At 56.3% G+C, this 27,650-nt stretch overlaps 1 protein-coding gene across 1 annotated transcript in view; it reads left to right on the top strand.

Moving 5' to 3' along the window:
- The first annotated feature begins 273 nt into the window (after window positions 1-273).
- Window positions 274-27,650, top strand: part of MLPH (melanophilin) — a 50,285-nt gene continuing 22,908 nt past the window's right edge. Inside the window, exons 1-6 of the mRNA XM_041768184.1 lie at window positions 274-524; window positions 7,182-7,312; window positions 23,619-23,840; window positions 23,960-24,072; window positions 25,992-26,030; window positions 27,447-27,550. Coding sequence (XP_041624118.1) covers window positions 7,203-7,312; window positions 23,619-23,840; window positions 23,960-24,072; window positions 25,992-26,030; window positions 27,447-27,550 — 588 coding nt within the window. The 5' untranslated portion in view covers window positions 274-524; window positions 7,182-7,202. The remainder of the gene's footprint in view (window positions 525-7,181; window positions 7,313-23,618; window positions 23,841-23,959; window positions 24,073-25,991; window positions 26,031-27,446; window positions 27,551-27,650) is intronic.

Below are 27,650 nucleotides of genomic sequence, written 5' to 3'. Positions count from 1 at the left end.
TAAAGCCGGAGTCAACTGCGTTCCCCTGCAGAATTGGGTAGGAATCCAAAGAATTAAGAGAAGCCAGTGCCGCGCGCGCGCTCCGAGGGCGCGGTCAGGCCGCGGGGCCCTGGCTGGGGGCGGAGGCTCGGCAGCCACGGCACCGGCACCGGGCACTCCCGCGAGTGGCCTCAAGCCCTGCCCTCCCCACCTTCCTCCCGAGGATCCTGGGGCCCCGACCCCGGAGCATCCCCCCCACCCCCCCGCACCTGCGCCGCCACCTGCGCGGCACCCGGAGGCGCGCCCCGAGCTGGGCGTGGCGGGGCGGGCTCGGCCCATGTGACCTCGCCCGCCCGCGCCCCGCGCCCCCGCCAGGTCAGGTGCCCGGTGCCCGCGCCCGCGCCCAGCCTGGCCCCGGCCATCCTGCGTCGCCCCAGTGCGCCCCAACCGACGCCCCACCTGGTCGCCTTCCTTCCCCTGTAGGACCGGAGAGAGCAGCCGCAGGGGCAGGGCCAGGGCCTGCCCGCCCCCCCGGAAAGGAGCCGGTGAGTACAGCCAGAGCAGGGAATGGGGAGGCCAGGGGGGCGCCCCGGGACTGGGCACCCAGGCATAGGGAGGGTCCACGGTGATGGGTGCGGCTCCCCCATGTGCAGATGCCCCCAGCGGCTCCCAGGCCGTGGTCCAGGCTGGTGCAGAGGGTGCTCCCTTTCCCCCAAACACAGGCCTCAGGGCTACCCCGGGTCAGCCTGGCCTGGGTTCTCAGGGAGCTCATTTTAGGCAAAACAGTGATTTCGCTCAGAGCCAGCTGTGGGTCCTAGTGTGGACTGGGCCGAGGCTTGGGCCAACCCAGCAGACACAGGGCTAGACCCGCCGGGCCCAAGGCCATCTGATGAAAGTCTTCACCTGCACTGGGGTGCCGATGTGGGGGGACAGAGCCGGGCTGGTGTTTTGCGGTGGGAGAAGGGTCCTGGCCTTCCTCTGGGCTCCTAAAGTCCCAGCTTTATTAGAATCATCTTTTGTTTACCAACAGCGCTCCCCGCCGCCTGTCCACCTAGTTCTAAGGATGTGGGACGGATTGGTGGGTGATGGGCGTCGCAGAGTGGGCGCTGGTCCCAGGTCCTGGCCTGAGCTAAACCCCACTTGTAAATCCTCTAAAGTACCTTAGGCTTAGACACCTGTTTCCTACCAACCTTAATCAAATATTGAAAATGCCATTTTCAGCTGGGTTGGGGCTTTTACATTTTCTTTTTTTATGTGGTAGGGTTTTTTTTTTTAATCTTTACATATTTCCTTCTGAGAAGTTACAATGGTAATGGGGGAGGCGAGGCCCCCAGAAGCCCATTATGTGCAAAGGCAGGCCCTGGCTGTGGCTGTGAAGTCTACAGAAAGGGCAAGGGCTTGGAGATCGTGGGCACCTGAGCAGTGACACTGGCATTTGGGTCCAGCTCATTCACCTCTTTCCTGGACGACCGTACCTCCCCCTCATTGTTGGGCCACACAGCTGAGCTTAGCAAGGCCATGACTTTCCTGGGCGAGAGCCCCCCCCCCCACACCAAATCTCCAGGACCTCATGCCTTAGAATCCAAGCACCAATTCTAGGTTCCTGTGCTCTCCCCCATCCGAAAAATGGGCACAGTGGTAGGTGCCCTGGAAACAGTTCTGGGCACACAGATGAGACATCAGGGGGTCTTACTGATTAGGGGATTAGAAACTAAAAAGTTAAAACCAGTGGAGTAGGTCTGGTGGGGGGCTTGGGGTGGTAAACAGGTTTCAGAGCCCTGAAGGCTAATGGGAAAGGTGACTCTGGTGTCCTTGGATGACAGCATGGTGCGTGCCTGTGTGTGCACCACCTCACGTGGCTGGGTCAGCCTTCTGGGATGACTGTCTTGTTCGTTTCAGAAGCAAGTTCTGGGGCCACCGGGGTGGTTCAGTTAGTTAAGTGTCTGCCTTCAGCTCAGGGTGTGACCCCTGGGTTCTGGGATCGAGTCCCATATCGGGCTCCCTACCTGGAGCCTGCTTCTCCCTCTGCCTGTGTCTCTGCCTCTCTCTGTGTGTCTCATGAATAAATAAATAAAATCTTTAGAAAAAAAAAAAGAGGAAGCAACCTCTGGAGGAAGAGCTCTGCTCCTCCACCCCACCCTAGAGCCTCCCCTTTAACATCCTGGCATTGTGCATGGCCGGAGAGCGCTAGAGAGTTCGTGGAGCCCAACCCTGTCCATGACACAGATGGGAAAGCTGAGACCCAGAGAGACGGTGACCCTGTCCTGGGTGACAGAGCCAGCTGGTGCTTGAGCCATGATGGGAAGCCAGCTCCAGACTCTTGGCCCTGTTGCCATCCCACAGCCCCAGCCGGGGACCCATTCTTGCTGTGGACGTTGAGCTGAGGCCTTGGCTGCACATGCAGAGCTTGTGTCCGTGTGTCAGTGAGGATCACCAGCAACTGCCCAGAGACCTGAGGGAGCAGAGAGAAAGAGCAGGTGGGCGGGCAGGCTACAGAGTGCCCCCCCCCACCCCCAGTGCAGTTGCTGCTGGAGCAACAGGTGTGCCTGATGTGCTTTGAGCCGGGGTTGGCGGAAGCTTCTGGGTGGAAACACGCTCAGTGCACAGCTGGCCAGGGCTGGGGCTTTGGTTGCTCCTATGGGGCGGCCAGGCCCGCCCGCAGAAGTAACCACACCGGCCAGCTCAGAGTGGCTGTTTGAGAAGCAGCCGGCCCCTTGCCTGGCACGTCCACCGTCCACCATCGCTCAGGAATGTGCCTGAACCTTTATCGGCAAGACCACCTCCTCCTTGATGGAGGCAGAGAGCATTCCTGCCTCTTTTGGGAGCTGGGCATTGAGGGGAAACTCCAACTGGCTTCCCAGTTTTATTTGCCCAGGCAGGTGCCCACTCCTAATCACCCTGGCTCCCAGGCTCAGAGGGCAGCTGACCCAGGAGGTGGTCGAGCCACGTGTCACGGACGAGGAGCCTGCCCCTCCCAGGCTTCCCTTTAACTGGGCCCAAACATGACCTCGGGTCTCTAACAGATAAAGACGCACCAGCAAAATTCAGTGGTCTGCACCCGGGGTTTTCCATTTTACGAGACCCGTCCCGTTCCACTGTCTTCCCAACTCATGAACCCCCGCGTCCACCCTTGCTTTTCTCCGTTACGACCCTGACACAATTAGGGAGGGCTAACAGTCTCGGGGATTAAAAATGTGATTAAATCTGAGCAGCGGAACAGGCAAAATTGAAAGCGTTTCACGCAGGAACCACATGACTAGGAGCCTAGTGGAGTCGGCCCTCCTCCCACACAGACAGACAGACACAGACGCGCGAGCACGGTCGCCCTGGGAGGTTCCCCGGGGAGGAGTGGGGGCAGGGGCAGAAGCAGCCCTGCTCCTGGATGGGGTCAGCAGGTGCCCTGTCCTCATGCACCCCCTGTGACTGTTGCGGGTGGAGGGGATCCAAGGGGGAGCTCGGGGTCTCGGGGAGCAAGCCCGGTGTGTAGTGATGGAAGACGGGAAAATTGGCTGAAGGGCTGTCGCCTCCACGAGCCCCCAGAGGTCCCCCGGTGGGGCCGCCTGCATCAGCGCACCAGCCTGAGGCCACCCAGAGGGGCTGCTAGCAATGCCTGCCCCAGGTGCCCATGTGGTATGTGCCTTGTAAATGCTGAAGTTAGTCTCCATTCAATTTGAGATCACTTTTTAAAGACAGTTTTCAAAAAGCACTAAAATCATTAATTCCTAAGTGGGAAGATTCAGTCACAAGTAGATAAAGACAGGGATCCCCGGGTATTGGCTCCCAATTCCTGGCTGTGCTGTGACACGCTGCCCTAGGGACCCTCACCGACACCCCCACCCCCACCTCCGGGCACTGTGGCACAGCACAGCCGGGCGAATCTGGACCTTGGAATCCCTCCTCCTTCCCTCCCCTCCCTGCACCCCCCTCCCAGCTCCCCTGGAGGTTGCGTCAGAGCTCAACATAAGCACAAGAGTAAAACGTCTCAGGCGACGTGGAACCGTGTGTGACACTTGCAGTTCTTGGTTCTCGGCTTGGCGGTGTCAGATGCCCGTTAACAATCCAGATCCCATCAGCTCTGGCTTCGTGAAACAGCACAGTGGACAGATGTCGCTTCCCTTAATAACTCGGGCTCACGACCGGAACTCCCAAGAGGGTGCTAAGCCACTGTGCCACGGTTTCCGCAGGGGCAGGTGCGGCCGCCTGCCGCCCTCGGCCTGCTGGCCTCCCCTGTTCGCATCTCAGCATGTTTCTGAGGGGCTCACCCCCTCCTGGCAGGCACCCCCTCCCCAGAGGTGCCCAGACCCTCTGGGTCCAGCACGCATCTGGTCCCCGGGGCCTTGGTGGTCTTTGCTGTTGGAGCTGGGAAACCAAGGGGCCATCCTTACGAGCAAGAAGCTTCCAAGAGAAGGAACAGTCTGAGAAGGGGAGGGGGGAGACATGTCCTCAGATCTCGGGGATTGGGGGGCGAGGGAGGCAGCTCTGACTGGCTAGCCGCCTCCCATCCATCCGCTTACTGGCCACTCACGGGGCGTGCTCTAAGACAGGCGGGCTTGCAGGGTAAGAAGAGTATACTGGTTTCCTTTTGTTTTGCATTTCTCCCTCATTCTTTACTATCTTTTTTTTTTTTTAAGATTTTATTCATTTGTTTGGGAGAAAGAGCAGCAGAGAGAGCACATGTGCACGAGCAGTGGGGAGGGGCAGAGGAGAGGCAGGCTCCCCGCAGAGCAGGGAGCCCGATGCGGCACTCGATCCCGGGACCCGGGACCATGACCTGAGACAAAGGCAGACACGTAACCTGCTGAGCCACCCAGGCGCCCCACCATCTAGTTTCCTAAAGGAAGCCTGGAAAGATGCCCCTTTGGAGAGGAGACGTGGTAACGAGTCAGCTGACGGTCACGGCTCTCTCATCTGCTCTGAAAACAGAACTTCAATGAACGTGCTTCTTAGGATACAATTTTTTTTTTCCAAAAGTGGTTTAAAGAAATGAATAAACCCCAGTCATCCATCACGAAAGAACTTTCCCCCCAATGCTTCAAAAACCAGAAATTGCATATTCCAGGAGAACGGCAACAGTGAATTTTGTTTTAACGCTTTCGTGTCCAAAATCTAAACTATCCGTGAGAATAGTGTGAATGACTGGCACAGCGAGGCAACTCCTGAATGTGTCATTCACGGTCAGTGTCGTGCCCGAAGGGGGAACCCCTGAGGGTTTGGTGCAAAAAATATTAAGAAATTACTCTTCACCAATTTAAGGCAGAGGTCAGGGGACATTTTAGTTGGGAACTCTGAGAAAGCGCTCGTGTTAGGTGGTGTCTGGACGCTGCCCTGGAAATGTCGCTTGTCATTAACCCCTTGTGAAACACATCAGAGTCCGTCTCTGGCCCGGAGCAGGTTTTGTTGACGTCTCCGCGGCGAACATGCGAATGTGAACAGCACGGGGCGGTGGGGGGGGGAGGCTCCCCAGAACTCAGAAGCAACGTCACATCTTTCGGTTGGCCTGAAGGGTTCCCAGGGGGAGGAGACAGTTGGGACCCCCTTCTCCAATGTCCCCGAGACACGGGCGACAGTCCTCGGTGAAGGCTTGTTGAAGTCACACAGGTTCTCACCGCACAAGGGTCACCCAAACCATGTTTTCCCCTGAGCCTCGGTGCCCAGAGAAGAGCTGATGTGGGTGTAGCGGCCTCGTCCTCGGGCCGGGGCGCTGGGAGCACAGAACGGTGCCTGCGGTGTGCCAGGGAAATGACAAAGTCTCCGTCCTCGTGGAGCTGGACAGGGACGAGGGACAGCAGCCGTCACACTAGAACGTGCAAAGAAATGCTCCAAGGATGAGCATGACGGGGGTGGGGCTGAGCAGGGTGGGCCCTTCTGGGCAGCACCCCGACCCCGTGTGCTCGAATCCCCAGTGAAGTCCTCCCTGGTGTGGTAATGCCTCAACTTTGTACCCAGTGTAACGGCAGCGTCAGCATCCGTGAGGCCCCAGTGACTCCTCTGCGGGAAGAACCAGCAGGGGGGCCTGTCCGTCCTTAGTCCCGCTCAGCCAACCCCTTCCCTGTCCCTGTCCTGCTTCGCTAGAGCTTTGCCGCTCAGAGGGGTCCCGGGACCAGCAACACCGGCCACCTCCAGTGTGAGCACAGCCACCTGGGAATCTCCTTAAAATATGAATTCTGAATCAGGAGGTCTGGGGCGGGGCCTGAGAAGTCTGCATTTCTAGCAAGCTCCCCGGAAATGCTGCTGGTCCTCGAGGCACACTGTTCGGTTTGGGGGTTTGGTTTTTTTTTTAAGGCTTAATTTATGTATTTGAGAAAGGCGGGGGGGCAGGGGAGGGGACAAGCAGGGAGAGAGGCAGAGGTAGAGGGAGACACAGACTCTCCGCTGAGCAAGGAGCTGGACATGGGACTCGATCCCAGGACCCCGGGATCATGACCTGAGCCTCACCGACTGAGCCACCCCAGCACCCCATGCGAGGCAAGCGCCCAGTGCTACTCCGTTAAGCAGCTGAGTGAAGTCAGGGTCTCGGAGGCCAGCACTGATGGTGAACCTAACAGGCGCCCAGGCTCGAGCCCCACGGCCGACCCCCTCGGGTACACCCGCTCCCGCTGACCATGTTGTCCGCGGGCCTGGTCCCCACTCCTCTGCCGGCAGGTGGGCCCCACCCTGGGAAGTACATGCAGGCCCCCACCCCCCCCTGCAGACACAGTGACCTCAAGACATCGGGCTGGGGCGACCTCTCGGGGGGCCAGGGCGTGCACAGTGACTCCACAGCTTGACCGTGAGTCTGAGGGGAAGTTGCCTGGAAACAGGACAGGATCACCCTCCACCGGGAGCTGGAAGGCGAGAAGCCCCGGGGATGGAGCCCTTCTGCAGCGTTTCCTCAGTGTTCCTGGGGTCCCCACTGCAGCGCGTGACCCTGGGGCAGGGGAAAGATACTGACGTCACTGACGTTATGTCACAGAGGAGGGACAAAGGGCCCCGGGGCTACGTGTGTGAGTTCCAAGTGTGCAGGAATGTCACACATAAACCTTACACCGTTTAAACAACACAAGTTTCCAGACAGGCATTTGTCTGTTCTAGAAAACCCTTCCGTCCGGGGCCAAAGTACCTGGGAACTCAGCATGTCCCATGGCCACTCTTGTGGGGCCTTGTGATGGAGCCTCTGTCCACGGGCTTTCGGGGTGACCACCTGCGATCCTGTCCTATTCCAGGTGTGATCCTGACAAGCAGAAATGGGGAAAAAACTGGATCTTTCCAAGCTCTCGGACGAAGAGGCCAAGCACGTCTGGGAAGTGGTGCAGCGGGACTTTGACCTGAGAAGGAAAGAAGAGGAACGACTGGAGTAAGTGTGTGGGGCCGAGCCGGTCCCTCTAGCGTCCTCACCGGGGCGCCCTTGGGGGAGGGGGGCAGACAGCAGGAAGCACAGGTGCAGGGCGCTGGGAGACGTCCTGCGTTCCGGGCTCGGCTTCCTCCTGAGTAAAATGAGGGGATCTGACCTTCCAGCCTGCATTCGGGTGTCCCCTGAATGGTTTTAGTGCCTCTTGATCCAGCTTCAGGCTCAGGGTCCCGTGGTCTCTTGAGTCCAGGGACGCTTCGGCCACCTGGTGAGCTGAAGGTGATAAAATAGGGAAACACCCGGAACGTCGGGATGGAGGGATTTCAGCGTCCAGGCTGGCTTCGCCTCTCTTTCCCGCGTGTTGGGTGGCACCCGTCCTCGAGTGGGTGGCCGTGGACCGAGCCAACACCCTCCGCCAGTATTTACCCGCGGCCCCACCTATGATGTTAGCTGTGCCCCGAGCTCCTTTATGATCCTTTCTTGGTGTCCGTGTGGGCCGGAGGCCTATTGAGAAGGAGACCCCAGAGCAAAGGATCACGGAGGAGGAGGGCAGCCCAGCGAATGGCCGAAAGAGCACCCCAGGCGGAGGCGGAGAGGAGCTAGTGAGGAGCGGGGTGCCAGGCGGCGGGTCCTGGAGGACCTCTCTGGGGCTTGAGCCTTCTGAGCCCCGGCAGCCGTCAAGCCGGGGAACCCCAAGACCCGGCTTCTGCTCTGCAAGCCGACGGCTCCCGGGGAACGGTCACACGTACCTCGAGGGCAGAGCCAGCAAGTTTGCCCACGACTGGATGTGCGGGTGCCGAGGGCGAGGCCAGGGTCGTGGCCTGAGTCACCGGGAGGATGGGTCGTCGCCGCCTCCCCCTCGGAAGATGAGGCAGAGCGGGTTTGGGGGACGCCAGGAAAGGGTTCCGACACGTTGCGGTTAGGTGCCTGGTAGGCGTCAGGTGGGCCGGTGGCCTCCACGCGAGCTGGCCGGGAGCTCGGGGACTGTGAGAGTTTTCACCAGTAGATGACATTTTATATCCGTTTCCTGGGGCTGCTGTAACGCTGTACATTTAGTGGCTTACAGGGCATATGTTTCTCAGGGTTCTGGAGGTCAGACGCCTTAAGATCAAGGTGTCGGCAGGCCTGTGTTCCTTCTAGAAGCTCCAGGGAGGAGCCTGTTTCCTTGCCTCTCCCAGCCTCCCAGGCCCCTGGCCCTGCCTCCGTCCTAGGGCGGTCAGCCTGGCATCCGGCCCCCACCCCTTGCCTCCTCCTCCTCCCTCTGCCCCTCGCAAGGAGCTGTGATGACATCGGGCCCACCCAGGTAATCCAGGGTAACCTCACCACCTCGAGGTCCTTGATCACATCTGCTAAGTCCCTTTTGCCATGTGAGGTGACGTCTCTACAGGTCCCAGGAATTAGGATCATAGACCATTTTTTTTCTTTTCTTTTCTTTTATTTATTTATTCATGAGAGACACAGAGAGAGAGAGAGGCAGAGACACAGGTGGAGGGAGAAGCAGGCTCCATGCAGGGAGCCCGATGTGGGACTCGATCTCGGGTCTCTGGGATCACGCCCTGGGCTGAAGGCAGCGCTAAACCGCTGGGCCACCCGGGCTGCCCCATAGACCATTTTCATGTGGGAAGGAGAGCATTATTCAACTGACCCCAACATGTAGTCGCCAGACAGGAGGAGACCCCCCAGGAGGGAGTCCAGAGAGAGAAAGATGCCCCCGCCCCCCGCCCCCCGCCGGGAGATGAGGAGGACCAGGGGCGAGGGGAGCTCTGGGTCCCAGCACAGAACAAAGCCCACATAATGGCCGAGCCACTAAGAGAAGCAAGCGTGGTCCCCCCAATGCCTGCAGCGCCCGCGGGGAGGGGCCCGGTCAGTGCCGCCGGGGGGTCCCCGCTGCGTCTCGGTGCAGCCCATTCCACCCTGGGCCTGTAGGTCACCCCTGGGCTTTGGTCATGAAGCCGCTGCCTCCGTGCTGGCCTCCGGGGACCGCCAGCCCCTAACACACCCACACGAGACCTCAGACTGGAGCCCACGGCAGGCCTTGGCCTGACCTGACTTCCGAGTATAGCACAGGTGCCCGAGCTGCCACCGGGCCCTCCGCCCCTTCTCTCCCTGCCTCTGTTGACCTCACTTCTCCCCATTCTGAGGTCCCCTCCCTCTCTTCCCTTCCTCCTGTGAACACTGCAGCGTCCTCTTGCTCTGGGACCCAGAGCAGCTCCCTGCCCGGCCGCCGGGCTCTGCCCAGGGCCGCGATGCTCGCACCAGCAAAGCCAGCGCAGCCTTCCCTCCTGACGGCACCTTCTTCCCCAGGGATGGACCCAGCCCTGTCTCCGGGCAGCCCAGCTCTTGTCGACTTATTTTCAGTCTATAGAAACACAGATAAGTGGGAAGGAGGGGAGCCCAGCTCTCCAGGGAGCAGAGGGAGGACCACCTGGGCCAGGTGCCAAGAGGCAGCCTCCTTCCCAGAGACCCTTGAGCTGGGCTGCTCCTCTGTCTCGGCAGCCAGCCGGAGTGGGTGTCCCAGAAATGCCTGTTTCTTGCGTGAAGGCGAGTCCCTTCTGATGTCCACCATTCCGTAGTGTCCTATTCCCGTTGCCACGAGGAGACAGGCCCAGGTGACCTCTCACCGCCGTTGGAAACGGAAGGCTCCCACAAGGACGCGGACTGTGACGCCGCGGGCCAGGTCCCCGGGCCAGTCACCATCAGGGCAGCTTCCTCATTCAGAAGTGCCCGGAGCCGTCTGCTCAGAAGTGGGACCCGGTGGGGGGGGGGGTGATGGGGGGGACCGGCCCTCTCTGCTCCGTGTACTTGGCCTGCCGTGTGGCCGGGGGTGGGCTGATTAAATCCCCCCATCAGACGGGAGGAGGTCGGATGGAGAATGTTGACGCAGTGGAGGGTCGTACGGCCCCGGGAACGCGAGTGTGCAGAGGCCACGGTGTGGAGAGCCTGTGTCCCGGGAGCGTTAGGTCAAGAGCAGCAAAGCCCAAATGGCATAACCGGGGCTGGTTGTTGCTGTGCAAACATGCGTGGAGCAGGTGGCTCAGGAAGTGACGAGTCACTGTGGGAGGGAGGAGGAAGGGAAGGGTTTTTATATTTCTTATCATTTCTGATGGTTTTGTCTCTTGGTAACTATGCTGCTAGTTAGGTACACAACAGAAAGGAAAGCTGCCTCTGACCACTGTGAGGGACCTTTTCTCCCGTCACCCCCAGCGGCCCGGGGGCAGCCACGGGACCCAGACATGTGCTCCCGAGCACGAGGGTGGGCATGATGAGCACCGTGAGGCCCGAACGCGTGGGTCCAGGTTCTGCCCAGAATGGGCAGCTCTGCTTAGAAGGGGCGGCTAAACCCAGCATGAAAATGAAGACCCTGGGTTCTTGACACCAGAGGTGATTCTACAGAGCAGTTGGCTAAAATGCCAGCCCCCCCGCCCCCCGGTTCCCTGATCCTTGAAGCAGTCATGGGCCGAGAGGAGAAAGTGGTCACCCAGTGGCCGTGACAAACCTAGCGGCTCGGGAATCGCTCAGACGGGTTTCTCATGTCTTTGCCATCCTCCAAAAGGGAGACCGAGTGCACAGCTCAGCTGGAGGAAGCTTCCACAGTCAGTGATAGAACCAAGTTAATGGGGGAAAGAAGTGGAAACCCAAGAAACACGTTCACTAAATGGAGAGAACTTTCCTGCCCTGAATATGCATCCGGTGGACACAGTGCATGGACCTGATTCGCCGGGAGCAGATTTGCCAAGGGGCAGTTTGCTAAACAGTCAGTTCACCGAATATACCAGTTTGAAAATAAACCACAAAAATATTTCTTTTAACGTCTACAAGTTAACAGAAATGTGTATTTGGTGGATTTCTCCCCAGATGTGGATATGCCAGTCCACCGTAGAGGATGCTAGGACAGGGCCTGGGCCGAGACTCGGGTACCTGGGCCCTCCCTGTAGGAGCAGCACAGGTTGGGGTCTCCTCTGTCGAAGCACGAGACAAATGAGCTGGCCCAGATCGCTGATACTTGGGAGGACGAAGGCCACGTGGCTGTGAGACTGGTTTCCATGACACCTGCAGGACCAGAGGTAGAGCATCCCCTCCAAATACTGACGCCCCTGATCCCTCACCCAGGCTGTGTGAGGATGTTCAGAGCCCCGTGGGGGACACGGGGGCCATCCCAGCTGTGAGAGGCGAGGGCCGGAGGGTCTTGGCCACTGCCTCAGCAGGAGCCTCTTGATGTGGCTTTCCGGATAGAAAACACAGCTGCCTCTCCGCTGAATCGACCGGAACGAGTTTTCCTAGGGTCCAGCTCCCGAGTGGATGGCACCACATAGAGAGCATCCCGAGTGGGTGGCTTTCCTTGCAGGCCGTTTCTGGAAGTCGACAAGAAGGAAGAAAGAGGCCATGCTGTCTTTGATTTAGCCCCAGGCACGTAGCAATCTTTCCCTGGAGTTGGCATGTGGGACCAGGGACTTGGGAGCGGGGTGTTTACAGTACAGAGTGTCCTGTTATTCCTGGCTTCCCATCAGGACGTGACACTGCACTCCAAAGAACCAAAACCTCAAAGACAGACGAGATTAGGATGTTAACAACATGGGCACCAGTGAGGTGCTTTAGGATGCCTTTACCTTACTACCTGCTTCCCACCGTCGAGTCCTGAGCCGTGGGCTCTGTAACGAGGGCGTATGTCTTGCTGTGGATGAACCTCGAGCCTCAGTGGAGGGCAGAGCCTCGTGTGAGGGAATGGCCCTCTTTACCCCGAGCCTGCTACCCGGTGCAAGGCCTGGGCTGTGAGCCTTCCCGGGTGCTAGGGAGACGGAACATAGGACTATCTCAGTGGGAGCATGCTGTTTCTGATAATTTTGTTAAATTAATAAAATAGAAATAAAAATACTTATTTTTTTAGGGTTTTTATTTATATATTCGGCAGAGAGAACACAAGCAGGGGAGCAGGAGGCAGAGGGAGAAGCAGGCTCCCCGCTGAACAGGGAGCCCAATGTGGGGCTCGATCCCAGGACCCCAGGGCCATGACCTGAGAGCTGAAGGCTGATGCTTAACTGACTGAGCCACCCAGGCGCCCTAAAAATACTTTCCTAACATGATAAAAGTATCCCTCAAATAATAGTCGTCAGGATATATTAATGTTAGAAACAAGAAGAGGATCATCAAGAAGAGGATCATCAGCACTCATCCTGCTAATTTCGCTCTGCTCTCGATGGGCTGGCCGGTGCGATTAGAGAAGGCAGCAGAATAAATCCCGGAGATACAAACCTGTTATCTGCAGATGTGAAAACCCAAGGTAGTTCTCCGTAAAGCCAAGGTAAAAGAGAATGTAGTAGTCTGGCTAATTACCAAAAAATATAAAAGAAAAATCAGTGTCCCCTTCTTAGACATCGGAAATAATCAATTAGAATATATATAGGAAAAATAATCAATTAGAAAATATATAGGAAAAATAATCAATTAGAAAATATATAGGAAAAATAATCAATTAGAAAATATATAGGAAAAATAATCAATTAGAAAATATGTAGGAAAAATAATCAATTAGAAAATATATAGGAAAAATAATCAATTAGAAAATATATAGGAAAAATAATCAATTAGAAAATATATTGGAATAAAACTTATTTACAATAAAAATATGAGGTACCCAGAAATATACAAATCAGAAATGTGCAAAAGCACTATGGAGAATCGCACAAAACATGGTGGAGCCTCACATGAAAATGTTAAATAAATAGCAAGTGATGCCGTATGCTCGAGATTGCACAAGCATCTTAATGGCCGGAGAATCAGCCAACTGGGACCCTGGTGAGATTCCCAAGGCACTTTAGGGAACATGAGATAATGGTACAGAAAAACAAAAATGTAAGGTAAAGCAGTTAAAATAAAAATAGTAAGAAGGCCTTCGTTCCTTGAGATCATTTATTTCAGCGCTACGTTAATTAAAATAAAGCGGGCCCTGCTATTGTGGACATTGCTGCTATAAACATTGGGGTACATTTGCCCTTTCGAATCAATCGATCAATCAATCAAGTGGGCCTTCACAGATTAATCAATGAAACAACATGGAAAGGTCTAAAGAAAAACCAAGGATGAGTAACAGTTCCTAGGACGATAAAGGTAACATTTCATACCAGTAGGAAAGGTCAGTTGGGGGACAGCTAGCCACCGGCAGGGGTGAGGGTTAACCTCAGATTTTGAGTGATATGTTAAAAATGTAAAATATGTAACTAGGAAAATTCCTGGAAGAGAATATAGGTAAATATGTGTATGGTCTTGAAGTGGGGGCTCAGTTGGTAAAGCATCTGCCTTCGGCTCAGGTTGTAATCCCGGGGTCCTGGGATCAAGTCCCGCGTCGGGCTCCTGCTCCTTGGGGAGTCTGCTTCTCCCTCTCCCTCTGCCTGCCACTCCTCCTGCTTGTGTGCTCTGTCTTTCAAATAAATAAATAAAATTTTAAAAAATAATAATCTTGAGGCCCCTGGTGGCTCAGTGGTTGAGCATCTGCCTTTGGCTCAGGGCATGATCCCAGGGTCCTGGGATCAAGTCCTGCATCGAGCTCTCTGCAGGGAGCCTGCGTCCCCCTCTGCCTGTGCCTCTGCCTCTCGCTCTGTATCTCTCATGCATAAATAAATAAAGTCTTAAAACAATAATAATAATCAGCTTCCAGTGGAAGGACTTACGTACAGCAATGCAGGCAGAAATCACAACAGAAAAAAAAGAGAAAACAAAAAGGAAAAAAAAAAGAAATCACAACAGAAGTTATCAATAAGTATTGACTAAAATATCTATATATGAATTTTATCAGAAAATATTTATTTTTATTTTTTTAAAGATTTCATTTATTTGAGAGGGAAATGGCGAGAGAGGTTTAATTTTTAAAAAAAGAAGAAACAGTTTAGCGTAAGTGGAGAGGATTCATATCCTTCATATGTAAGGAGCTTCTTAGAAAGATGAGTAAGTTTTCCAAATGAGAAAACCACAAAAAAAAACAAAAAAAAAAAACGATGAAATAGGAAAAGGATATGAACAGGAAATTCCCCAAATAAGAAATGCACATAGCCAATAAACCTGAAGAAATACCAGGAGAAATACAGACTAATCAAAATAACATTTTCACGTATTTCCAAAGATGAACGAGAACCCCAGGGGTCAGCCCGGCTGTGGGGCGCAGGCAAATGCAGGGCTGATTAGGGGGATAAATCAGACCTTTGCGGAGGCCAGTCTGGGGCAACATAACCAAACCCTAAACGGGTGCCCGCCCTTTGAGCCAGCAAGCTCTTTGCTAAAAGTCATGCCACGGAGAGAAGCAGAGAGGAAATTCCTCACAACAAGGATCCTAAGAGTGAAGAACTAGAAAGACCGTAACGTCCAAAATTACAAGCTTTGGCTACATAACTGACTTTCACCGTGAATCCAACAAGACATCGCCTGGCGCCCATTTAAAATAAAGCTGCAGCAATAAATCTTCAGGACCAGCTCACGAGGTATTAAAGTGGAAAAAGCAGACTGTGGAAATGTATGGTTTTATGGCATTTCATTTTTTTAACATGCACGGAAAAGTCTAATAGTAACAGGGGCTCCGCGCTTCTTGCTCTGCTCCACCACGCTCGTGGCTGGGGGTCCAGCCTCTTCTGGTTTTGTTTTGTTTTGTTTGTTTTTGGGTTTTTTTTTTTGCTGATACTCCTGCCCCCCACCCAGTATTCATTTTTGGGGGGTCCAGGGCCCGCACCTCAGCTCTCCTCTGTGCACACCCCCTCCCTGAGGGATGCACACCTGCTCCACAGTGCTAACACCCTCCAGACCTGTGCCACCTGTGGGGCAGGAACTGAGCTACGTCTGCCCACCAGGGAGGCGACCTGGAGCCACCTGCGTCTGTTAAGCACTTGAAATGTGCCCGATGCAAATGGGGAACCGACTTCGTCTTTTTTTTTTCTCATTATAACTAAACATAGATAGCCACATGTGCCGCGTGGTGACCATATTGGACACTGCAGGTCTAGACAGCAAGTCCCAGCTGTATGCCCTCAGCCGAGAACTTTCCTCTGACCCCACAGAAGCAGGTAAATTTGTCTGCTGAGCGCCTCAGCTGGTTTTTTTTTTTTTTTAAGATTTTATTTATTTATTCATGAGACACAGAGAGAGAGACAGAGAGAGGCAGAGACACAGGCAGAGAGAGAAGCAGGCTCCATGCAGGGAGCCCGACGCGGGACTCGATGCTGGGTCTCCAGGGTCACACCCTGGGCTGAAGGCAGCGCTAAACCGCTGAGCCACCGGGGCTGCCCTCAGCCGGGGGTTTAATCAGCATCTCTAACCCAGCGTGTCTAAGGCAGGTATTGATTCCCGCCCCCAGGGTCCCCACTTCCCCGTCTTGGAGTCAGCCTGGTGGCCGAGGTCTAGTGCCCAGCAATCACAGTCATTTCCACTCCTCCCCTCTCATCCCACATTTCACGCCCCCAGAGCCCGGTTGGCTCAACCCTCAGAATAAGTCCCAGCTGTGGCTCACCAGCCACACGGCCACCCGGGTTCATGCCACGCCATCTCTCTGCTGGACGTCTCCCCTCCACCCTCCCTACCCCGTTGTCTTCCTCCCCATGGCCCCCCAGGAGGCACCTTTCCTCCCCTGGTCTCCTTGGCTCCCTCCCTCACATCACGCGCATCCCTTCTCAGACGCCGCCTCCTCCGAGAAGCCTCCCCGGGTGCCCTTTCTAAAACAGTCCCCACCCTCCCAACACTTCTCTCTGCCTAGCCTGCTCGATCCCCCTGCACGGCCCTTAGGGCTCGTCTGTTATCCTATGAGTCGTGCACTTGCTGAGTAGAATCGACACCCGTGTCAGGCCCGGCGAGGGCTCCAGTCTGTCACTAGCACCCAGCACAGGGCCTGACCGCGGGAAGACTCGCAGCCGTCTTAGTGTGCACAGATGAGCAACGTGCACTTGGGGCTTTGTCTGTGTTGCATCGTTTACCCCCTAGACAAGCTTGCCACGCGGCTTCTGTTATTATCTGCGTTTCCAGGAGAGGACGCTGAGGATGGGCCAGCGTCCCCGGCGGCGAGGAATGTCCAAGAATGTCCAGAAGTCCCTAACTGTGGGACTGCGTGGGGGAGGGGAGATGTTGCTCCGCGTCGCTCTGCATTATTGCTCCTAAGTGACATTCGTCCTCGTTACTCGGGTATGAAAAAGTTGTAGCTACAGAAAAGGCGCACGTGATGTTTTCATGTCCCGTGAGTACAGAGTGGCACCTAAGCACCCCCCCTTGAAGGGAACGGGCAGGTAATGGCCCCGGGTAGGTCTTGAACCCCCTCTGCCTGGGGAAGAGCCAGGCCTGGGGACACCTGCATGCTGGCCCCGATGGCCGATGAGGTCCTGAGTTTGCACGTTGCTGCGCCCCCGTCGATGGAGGCTCAGGATGGTGGCCTCTCGACTGCGTCTGTGCCGGAAAGGGTTGGGTAATCCTGGGTAATCCCGAGGTGCGGGGGAGCGAGGGCGCTCGGCGCAGGCAGTGACTCATGCCCCTGGGCGAGGACCCAGCTTACCTAAATAGAACACCCTGTTTCCAAGGGCACTGCCCGAAAATCAAATATTAGGCCTGCGAAACCTTCCTCAGAAAGGTAAACAGGTGGAGATGTGGATTTGCCATCTCTGCCAGCAGATCGGGGCTCCTGAGATACTCTCTGAAAGCTCCCCCGGCATGAGACGGGGGCGAACGTGGCTCACTTTAAAAATGCTGCTAACGGGGGACGTCTGGCGGGGGGGGGGCTCAGTGGCTTGGCACCGGCATTTGGCCCAGGCTGTGACCCCGGGGTCTTGGGATCGAGTCCCACGTCGGGCTCCCTGCATGAGCCTGCTTCTCCCTCTGCCTGTGTCTCTGCCTCTCTGGGTCTCACGAATAAATAAATAAAATCTTTTAAAAAAAAAAGAAAAAAATATCCACATACTTGCTCTTCAGTTATCATTATGCTACGCTGTCCTGCTTGTTCAGTTGTGACTGGCCGTCCTGCTGCTTTGGGGCTCTGTGCTTTCCATACTTCAGCATCCTGCTCCCGAGGCTCATCGGTGCCTGCAGGCCCCGACACCCGGTTCCTAGGGTCACACCTGGGGTCCGTCTGAAGCACCCCTGCAGGTTAATTTCTCAGGAAGGGCCCGGGCTGTGGAGTTTGCATTCGGGACGCTCTCGGCTGGGCGTGATATCCCCTCTCGCCCAACTTGCCGTTCGGAACTCTGGCACAATAATGTGCCCCCCCGGAGACGCCCGCATCCTGATCCACGGGGCCTGTGATTATGTCAGGTTATGTGACAAAAGGGGGATCCGCTTGCCGATTGCAGTTAAGGCTGCTCATCACATGGCCTGGACTTGGGGAGACGATCCTGGGTGACCCGGCTGGGCCTGGGGTGATCGCAAGAGGCCCTGCAAGAGGAAAGGAGGGACGCAGGACAGTGCAAGAGCCAGAGCGCTTCACTGCGAGGTGCACCCCGCCCGCCCTGCTGGCTCTGACAGTAGAGGAAGGGCCAGCGATACGCCCTCGGGACGCTGGAAAGAGCCAGAGCACAGAGCCTCCCCCACCGCCTCCCGGGAGGCTCACGGTTCCTGCCAACACCTTGATTTTGGCCCAGTGACACCCACGTCAGACTTCTGACCTCCAGAGCCATCAGGTAAAAAGTTGGTGTTATTTTAAGCCACGAAAGGTGTGGGCATTTGCTACAGCAGCATCCGGAAACTGCCCCGTGGCTTCCAGCTCTCTCTCCACCTGCCGCCGACCCTTGCTCCCCCAGAGCGAGCCTGCCGCGCCCTCACCGAGCGATGCCAGCAGCCCGCGTGTGTGTGTGTGGCCTGCAACCCAGCACCTCCTAATCTGCAGATCCGGCTCTTTTTCCCTCCTGGTTAGGAGACTTTTCATGGTTTCTCCCAGTGATCACCGCTTCCGTGGCATGGTCAAAAGTCACAGCCAACCAGGGTGTGCAGAGAAGAGCAGTTCATTTATTAGCCGTCTAAGGTCGCTCGTGAGCCACCACCACGCGAGCAGAAGATGCTTCAGCTTGTTGGTGTCTGGTATCCGAGACCCCGCTCGCTGGCACGGACTCTTCCTGGCTTAGGCCTGTCTTTCAGAGCCCCCCATCTCCACACCCCCTGCTTTTGGCCTTCGTGGGGTGGACAGGGGTTGCTGGGGTCTTGACTCCATATACCGCCACTGGTTCGTGGAGGGTCAATCACAATAAAAATCTAATAAATAAATAAATCAGGTCAGCTAACAGGATGGGGACCATCGCTCATGTGTGAATTGTCCTGGCCGGGCGTTGGGAGCCCCTGGCACCCACCCCTGAGATCCTCGATCCCAGCCTCACATGCTGCGGCCTCTTTGCCCCAACCCTAGGCCTCCAGTTCCCCAGCCCCTCGTGCTGTCCCGCACCTAAGGATCCCCTAATGCAGGAGACAGAGCAGAAGCCCTGGTCCGAGCTCATCCCTCTCTCAGTGGCTGCTGGGGAACGTTGGTGCTGTGGCCACCGCGTGCTCCTCCCTAGCTGACCCTGGAGGGTGCACCACCGACCCCTGGGTCCCGGACTGTCCCCAGGACTCATGCATTTCCACTCTGCTTCCCTCCAGATTTGCCCCTAAGGGGCTGGGGAGCAAGGACACGCGGGTCTGACTGCCTCACGTCGCCTCCAGTCCTCCTCCCTTCCACACCCAGTTGTTACCTCGAGGGGACTTCCCTGCCCTGTCCCATCTTCAAAGGGCTTTCCTTGCACCGGACCCCAGGCCACTACGCCTCTCTTGAGGACGACGGGCATCCCCCCTCCACTCTGGGCTCTTGATGTTGGTGCCCAGGCCGAGCTGGAGGCCGGCTGGCAGAGCAAGGTGCTGTGGGTTTGTGGTCCTGGGGGCACCCCTCGCGGCACTCCTCCGTCTGTCCCTGATTCCACGGCCGCCCCCTCCCTCCTCGTCCCCATTCCTTCAGCCCTTGGCTCTGTGTCTGGGGCAGCAGACTTGCTTCCGAATCAGCCGTTCTCAAGCATTTTGGCTTCAGGCTCCCTTTACATTCTTGAATTATCGAGAACCCCAAAGAGCTTATGTTCGTATGGATTATGCATGTCGGCGTGTACCCTATCAGAAATTAGAGCCAGGGCAGCCCGGGTAGCTCAGCGGTTTAGTGCCGCCTTCAGCCCAGGGCCTGATCCTAGAGACCCGGGATCGAGTCCCACGTCGGGCTCCCTGCATGGAGCCTGCTTCTTCCTCTGCCTGTGTCTCTGCCTCTCTCTGTGTCCCTCATGAATAAATAAATAAAAATCTAATAAATAAACATTAATGTTTAAAAAAGAAAAAAATGAGAGCCAGGCGTTTCAAAAACAGTCATCCATTCACTTAAAAATAACAGCAGTAAACCACTTACACGTTAACATAAGTAACTAACGTTGTTAGGGAAAGCAACTTTTTCCAAAACAAATGAGGAGACTGGCATGTTCTGTATTTTTGGAAATCCCTTCAGTGGCTGGGGTAATAGAAGATGGTTGAATTGTCGTCCTGCTTCTGTTTTGAATGTGTTGTAATATGTTGTTTTGGCTGAAGGATTTGAAGAAAACCTGTCCTCGTGCAGAGGTGTAGTTGGGGGGAAGGGCATGTTTCATCTGTCTTCCCAGATGATTCTGGACATCGTGCTTTGATACTACGTGGGAACCCAGCAGCAACTGGTGATTTCTTTTTTCAAGATTTTATTTATTTATTCATGAGAGACACAGAGAGAGAGGCAGAGACACAGGCAGAGGGAGAAGCAGGCTCCCTGTGGGGGAGCCTGATGCGGGATTTGATCCCAGGACCCCAGGGTCACGCCCTGGGCCGAAGGCAGACGCTCAACGGCTGAGCCCCCAGGTGCCCCCTGCATGGTGGAATCTGAAAGCAAGTGTAACAATGAACTTTTCCTTCCCCGTTAGGTTAAAATCCATTGCTCTGTCCTGCACTCGAAGTGCATCTTGTCCATGTGCCATTTGGTCACACCATATACAGTTTCCAAATGGTGACACATTTCATCTGTTACCCCCCCCCCAAAAAAAATCACATGGATTACTACCATCACCGCCAACCTCCTCGGCAACCCCTACGTGATGGACGCTGTCAAGCTCACCGTGGCAGACCTACATTTCCCGACATTCTTCTTCATGCTTGAAAGCTTGAGTTTTGTCATTGGCCACAAACATTGTCACTTGCTTTCCTCGAGGTGACGGGCTCCCTGTGTTCATTTCTAAGGGAACGTCTGACAAACGCCCAAGTCAGAATAGTTCATCTTCCAGTTGTTCTTCGAAGTAAAAATGATGCTTGGTGAAAAAAGAAAAATTCTCGTTCACGTTGGAGCTCCGGCAGTGGCCTGCTTCCTTGCATCAAGACGTGGGGGTGATTCGGGGTGTAGCAGAAATGCTTTGAGTGCATACTAATTCCTTCACGCCGGATATGGAAAAGACACTTGCTCCGGGGTCAAGGTTGAGTAAGATGAACAGCTGTTACTGCAGCATCAAGGACGTACCTTTAATCGGGACACGCTTCATCAAAGACATGCCCATCCTTACCTTTGTGGCACGTACTGCAAGGGCTGCTGGGACGGTCTGCACCTCTGCCTTGACCCCTGCTAAGGTCCCGCCGTTGCTTCTGCACCACTGGTGCAGGTGCCAAAGAGCAACCGAGAGAAGTACCATCTCAGCTTTGTTACTAAAATAGTGGGGACCAAGTGGAGCCTCTGAGAGGGTCTCGAGAGCCTCCAGCGGTCCCTGGACCACACCCCGAGAACCACTGTTCTCAGTCGTGGGACTTAAGATGCTGCGATGGTCATTCTGCCTGTCTTCCTCCCCGTCGTCAGTGGCCGTCCCTTGCCATCTTTGTTTGGGCCGTCTCTCCTCCACCCAGCGAACCTAGCCTGTGGTCTTTCCGTCTCAGCCTGGTTCCTTCCCTCCCGCCCCCTCTCTCTGAATCCCAGCCACACTGGTTTCTAGTCTTCTGGTTCTGACCGTCGACCGCATGCAGGGTGTCGCTTCTCCCTGAAGATGACGGGAACCCACAGCTGCACGGGGTGGGCTTTTGCCTGCCGGCGCACCGAGTGGAGCGACATCTGGTCGACCCAGTGTTTGCAATAAGCGGGATGTGCGGAGGGCCCTGGCCCGGCTCGCTTCCTCCTGCTCGTGCAGCTCCGGGTCGGGGTGACTGCCCGCGGCTGGCAGGCCTCACCTGCTGCTACTGTGCTGGACCCGCGCGGGTTCTCTCCTTCCCTGCTCTCCAGCCACGACGAGGAGAAGTTCCGTTTTAGAGAATCTAAGAGAATCCGAGTGTAATTATCGCTTCTGCCGTAGTCAGCCCCTGCAATACGTCGGTGTCCAGGCGCCAGCTGCGGGGCCCCTATTTCAGAGGACTTCCCGTCCTGGGGTGCAGAGTGTCCTGTGGGCCCCCAGCCTTCTTCCTGCTGGGCTGGGGCTGTGCTTCTGCCTGGATACAGAATGACGAGAGAGGCAAAGGGGTGGCCTCTAGATTTTCTGGCTGATGCAGATACAGTCCCAGGGGAAACGGAGGAGGCTAGGCCCGCCCCACCCACGTGGCTCCGTGACACCTCTCCCCCTGGATAGCCGCCAGCATTAGGCCGTGTTTCCTTGGTTTTCAAAGCTGAGATGAGAGCTTTGTTTGTGGGCCTAAATTCCCCAAGAACGAGGAGCGGGAAGCCCGTGAAGTCCAGGAAATGCCACTTACCCCCACATGTGGTGTCCCAGAGCTTCCCAGAACCCCTGCCTTGTCTCCAGCCTCCACCTGCTCTGGGGTGTCCCGCTCAGAAACCACAGGCGCAGTGTTCCCACAAGACGGCGGCACCCAGGGTCCGGCTGATTCCTGCCACTAAGATTGCATCAAGTTGATCTCGTCTAAAACTAAAAATACGGCACTTGGCAGACATTCTGTAGAATCCAGAACCAAAGGAATGTGTCCGTGGTGTGGGGGTACACTTCCCAGTCGGTGCAATTTGGCAAGCACGCCGGGAAGATCTGGGATAACTGTGGTTTTCCCGGGACACCCTGGTGCTGGATGTTTCCTGTGCTGGACGCCCTCCAAACAGGCCATTGCAGCCTTGCTCTGTGGGAACCAACCTTGGGGAGGGCGAGGTGGGGGGCAGCTCAGCTTGCTCCCCTACTGCAGGACCCCAAAACTGCTTGTGAGGAGGTGCCTCCCGTCCCAGTCCCCAGGACCCTCGTGACCTCGGGGGAGTGCAGCGACCGGTCACTTTCTCGGGAGGGTGCCAACCCAACCCCCACCTGCCTGGAGCTGCCTTCCTTGCAGGGCCGTTAGCTCACCCAGGGTGCAGGGCAGGGGCGACTGGCCGGGGCCTCACAGCCTTGCCCGTCTATGAGCTTGGTCTCTGCCTTCCCTGTGGCGTCTGCAGAGCACTGACCAGCCCATGAACCACTTGGATTTTTCTTTCCTCTAATCTCCTCTCAAACAATTAGACTGGGCAATAGATTGGTTTGAAATAACCATGTGGCCTGACCACGTGCACCCCCAGGGCCCCACCTGCCCCTGGCCCCACTTGGCTCCCCAGGGCCTCTCACCCCCGACTGAGGAAGGTTGGATGCTCGGTGCTAATGACTCAGGTCCTCTGGGGAAACAGGGCGCCGAACGAAGCACAGTCTCCGAACTCTGGGCTGGGCATCAGGAAAGCTGCGGGTTCCAGCTCCGAGCTGGAGTTCGGGACCCCTGTCCCTCCTCTATTAGTATGAGTTAGCTGAGGTGGTGCAGGCAGCGGCGGCAACTGTCCCAGCCTGTGATTCTGAGCCCATCGAGGGCGGCCCTTTGGTGCTGGATGACACTCCTCGGTAGGCAGCCTGGAAAAATGTACAATTGCAAATAGTCACAGAACTGTTGAAATGCAATTTTGTTTCTATAAAAATAAAGTATTTCAGTTCCAGCCTACCCAGACTGCACGTGATTGAACCCAACTTATTGGGCTTCCCCCTCTGGAAAAGGAGCTGGTGACTTTAGGTCACCGTTTTCTGGACACGAGAAAGATCCTGTGTGTGTGTATACGTGTGTGTGCACACACATGCGTGCAAGCATTTAAAACCTGTTGCAGGGACGCCTGGGGGGCTCAGCGTTTGAGCATCTGCCTTTGGCTCGGGGTGTGATCCTGGAGACCCGGGATCGAGTCCCACATGGGGCTCCCCGCAAGGAGCCTGCTTCTTCCTCTGCCTGTGTCTCTGCCTCTCTCTGTGTCTCTCATGAATAAATAAATAAAATCTTTAAAAAAAAAAAAAAAACCTGTTGCAAAAACAAGGAAGGTGTCTAATAGATTTCCTGTTTCTGATATTTTCCTAAGGGGGTTAAAGGGCAAGATTAAGAAGGAAAGCTCCCAGCGGGAGCTGCTTGCGGACTCCGCGCACCTGAATGAGACCCACTGTGCCCGCTGCCTGCAGCCCTACCGGCTTCTCGTGACCCCCAAAAGGCAATGCCTGGACTGTCACCTCTTCACCTGCCAAGACTGCAGCCACGCCCACCCGGAGGAGCAGGGCTGGCTCTGCGACCCCTGCCACCTGGCCAGGTGAGCCAGTGGGTGTTAGGGCCTGACACGTCCCCTCGGTGGGGCTGGCTGAAGAAGGGCGGGCACGGACGTGTGCTGCGCGGAGCAGTGCCGCGGGCCTGAGCCCCGTGTCTCCGCAGAGTTGTGAAGATCGGCTCGGTAGAGTGGTACCACAAGCACCTGAGGGCCCGCTTCAAGCGGTTCGGGAGTGCCAAGGTGATCCGGTCCCTGTGCGGACGGCTGCAGGGTGCAGGTGAGGAGTGCGCCTCTCCCGGGGGCTCTTTGTGTTCCCAGGCATGTTTTATGTTTTAAGACCAAGCAGATCCTTTGGAATGTGAGTGTGCACCTGTCTGTCCGTGTCAGGTGTTTTAGGCGAGGTTGGCTCCTTTCCGTTGGATGCAAACATCTGCACCCCCCTGGCCTCGCCCCCTGGGAAGTCCTGCATGCTCTTGACACGCCCACTATTTGAAATCATATTTTTCTATGCTTTCTAGCAGGTTGAGAACTGACAGCTGAGGTCTCAAACTCCGTGGCCGGTCGAATAGCCAGGCGCTCGCGGGCTAATACAACACATTCTCCAGGCCTTTCCTCCCCGGGAGCCCAGTTTGGGGCCTAGGCTTTCTCTTTTCGGGAAATATCCCCTGTGCATCTGATGATTATCAAGACTCAGGGGTCCTGATTGTAACGCAGCAGTGTGTTTAAATATTTTGAATCCAAGTATTTATTCCATAATGAACTCGAAACCTAGACTGTGATCTTGCACTAACCGTACGTTCACCTGAATTGTCCACTTTTAAGGTATTTGAGAAGGGAGATCATTTCAGGGGAAGGACGAAGTTTGGAAATTGAACAGAGATGACTGAGCAGTGTTTGCAGGGGACAAGTGCCTTGTCCCTGCCACTTGAGTTCCAGGCTCTGCCATTAAGCCTGGCCAAGCATTCGGGCTGGCACAGCCCATCAGGCGGGTGTCTGGGGGCTGGCACCTTGAGTCTCTCCAAGTGGAGGACCAATGCAAGGGCCCGAGGCGCTGGAGCCCGTGCATGTTAAGAGCAGATGCTGTGCTTCTTGGCTTAGTGTCCTCATCACATCCCAGCCTCAGGCCTTCCAGGGAGGGGCCTTACATGTGTCTTATGTCCTATAAAGTTTCACATTGATAAGCAGGATCTGAATTGGGCAGGGCCACCCCCAGAGCACTAGGGCTTTCACTGGACCAGGTGCTTCTCAGGTATCTCAGCACATTATTGAATTTAGGACAAGGACCCCACCCCCACCCCAGAGGCCCCCTCAGCTGTCATGGCTCGTAGCACCTGGAGCAGGGAACCAGGGGGTGAGAGGCTTCTTGGTTCTTGGGGGAAGAAGGCACATGATAAATCGTCCAAATCAGAACATTTTCAAGAGTAAAAGGAGGCTCTCCTGGTAACTGTGCTGAGGCAACAGATGGGACCACAGACACGGGAGCCGCTGCCACCCGATTCTTGAAGGCTGTGTCTGTCTCAGGCTGGAGTCCGTCAGGAAAGCCCATACCCCCCTGCCCACTCGGGCAGCCAGGAGCCGGCCGAGTGGGTCTCTCCCTGCAACCCCAGGAGCTGAGTCCAGCCCCGCTGCAGGCCCGAGGGTGGGAACCTCAGGGAGCGCGACGGAAAGCCGCACAGCAGAGCATTCCAGAACCTCAACCCCGAAGGCGGCTCCGTTCACAGAGGCCTCACTAGATCCCCTGAGGACGTGGCCTCCGTCTGGGAGGTGCCGATCTCGATCTCCAGGCACCGGGTGGGCTGCGGGAAAGGCTGTGGGATGGTGACGCCCAGCCGGGACCTGCCGATTTCAGTTGTCACGACTGAGAGCCACGAGGTGGCACTGTGGGGCAGCAGGAACCAGGCAGCACAGGGTCGGGGTGGAGGGGGGCACCCTGTGTCCAGGGGTGATCTCACTGAGTCATGGAGGGTGCAGGGGGAGGAAAGTTGCGTCTTTTTTCTCAGGTAGTCAAACTGAAAAACTGGACGTGATGGAGGTTACTGTTTAGAGACCTGGCCAGCCAGGGCCTGGTGCAGGCCGGTCCCCTGGGGGCCCGCGGCAGGAGACCGTCCAGGGCCGGGAGGGAGGGGAGAGGACCCCGTCCTCGGGCACGTGGTCCCAGGAGGCTGTCCCTTCCCACCGCCTCTTCTTTGGTCCCAGGTTCGCCTGACAGCGCGCGCAGCTCGCCTGACAACCACAGTAAGTGCCTCATGCCCCCGGGTGGGGTTTGTTGCCACCTCCCTGTCAAGGGCGCCCGCGCACCCTCTCCCGCGACAGCAGCGGGGAGGCCTCTGGGCTTTGTTAAGAATCACTGGCTCTGGAGAGGGTGGGGGCCGCGCAAACCCTTCCCAGCGGGGACACGCACAAGGAGCTGGTAACCAGCAGGGGCGCAGGGCTCCTGTTCCTGTTCGGTCCTGGGGACAGGCCACATGCGTGTGCATACACACGCACACTCATGCATGCAAACCATGCACATCATGCACAAGCATACACGGGAGCATGCACACAACCTCACATATGCACATGCATGCACGCACACATGCACACACGGGCATGCACGCTACACACATGCACACACATGCATGCACACATGGGCATGCACACTCATGCACATGCACTCTCAGGGGCATGCACACATGCACATGCCCCAGGCCTCCGGAAGCCACGTCCACATTTGCTCAGCTCAGCTCAGTGTCCTTCCTCTGTCTGGTGGTTTAGGGTGAGTTTCCTCAAGGCTCACTGTCCAGAGAGTGAAGATAGTTACCTAGTCCGTCCGCTGCACGGGTCTGAGTCCGGGGGACCCAGAAAGGCTTTCAGGGTGTTCTCAAGGACACTAAATGCCCTGCTGTTCACACTTGAGACCTCCCCCCACGCAAAGGCACAAGGAGTAAGGGCCGGGGCGGCACAGGCTGAGGTGTGTGGTGGCAGCTTGTGCAGGGCCCGGCCCCACAGCCCAAGCTCCTCATTGTGGCCCCTGAGGGAAGGTGGAAGATCCATGCCCTAAATCCCAAGAGTCCATTTCCTGGATTCCTTTCTGGTGACCTAACAGGAGACCAGGGGCCAGGCCAGCGTGAGTGGGAGAGCAGAGGGCCGGGGCCACCTGGGTGCTCAGGTGAGGGCCTGGCCAGGGCAGAGAAAGGGGGGGTGGGATCAGCAGATGAAATGACTGAGAAAACATGACTTAGCTCTGGCCTCCTTCCCCCACCACAAGGCCGGGGGGTGAGATTGCCCAAGAAGCAGTCCAGGAATGGAGGGCAAATGCCTGAAGGTGTGACCCTCGACAAAATTGTTGCAAAGTAATAGTTTCCTGCTGGGATTCAGAACGGGTCTAAATGATGCTTGGATAGGTCTCTGTGAGGCCAGCAGATGAGCTTGCCTGGATGGATGGATCCACAGTGGGTAGATGGGTGGATGGAGAAGGGATGGGTGAGTGGATGAGTGGTAGGTAGGTAGATGGGTGGACAGATGGGTGGGGGTAGATGGGTGTGTGGATGGGCTGTAGATGGGCGGGGTGGATGGATGGATGGGTGGGTAGGTGGATGTGTGGGTGGTGGATGTATGGTCTGCCCCCAGTCTTTCTCTCCCCGGATGGAGTCATGCAGGTGTCCGTTGTAGGTGGGCCGGAGCCAAGCCCTGGCGAGGGAAGTGGAGACAGTGAACAGACAGATGAGGATGGAGAACCGGGCACAGTGGCCCAGGCCCAGCCCCTCAGCAGCACAGTAAGTCCTCCCCAGACATCCCCACTGCCAAGTGGGAGGCTTGGGTCCTGATTTCCTAAAAATCTCCGTGCTCTCCACGGCTCTCCTGGGTGCTTCAGCA

This window comes from Vulpes lagopus, chromosome 8 (genome assembly GCF_018345385.1).
Source record: "Vulpes lagopus strain Blue_001 chromosome 8, ASM1834538v1, whole genome shotgun sequence".
NCBI classification, from domain to species: domain Eukaryota; kingdom Metazoa; phylum Chordata; class Mammalia; order Carnivora; family Canidae; genus Vulpes; species Vulpes lagopus.
The sequence above is the reverse complement of the archived record's forward strand: the minus strand, read 5'-3'. Positions and strand labels throughout refer to the sequence as shown.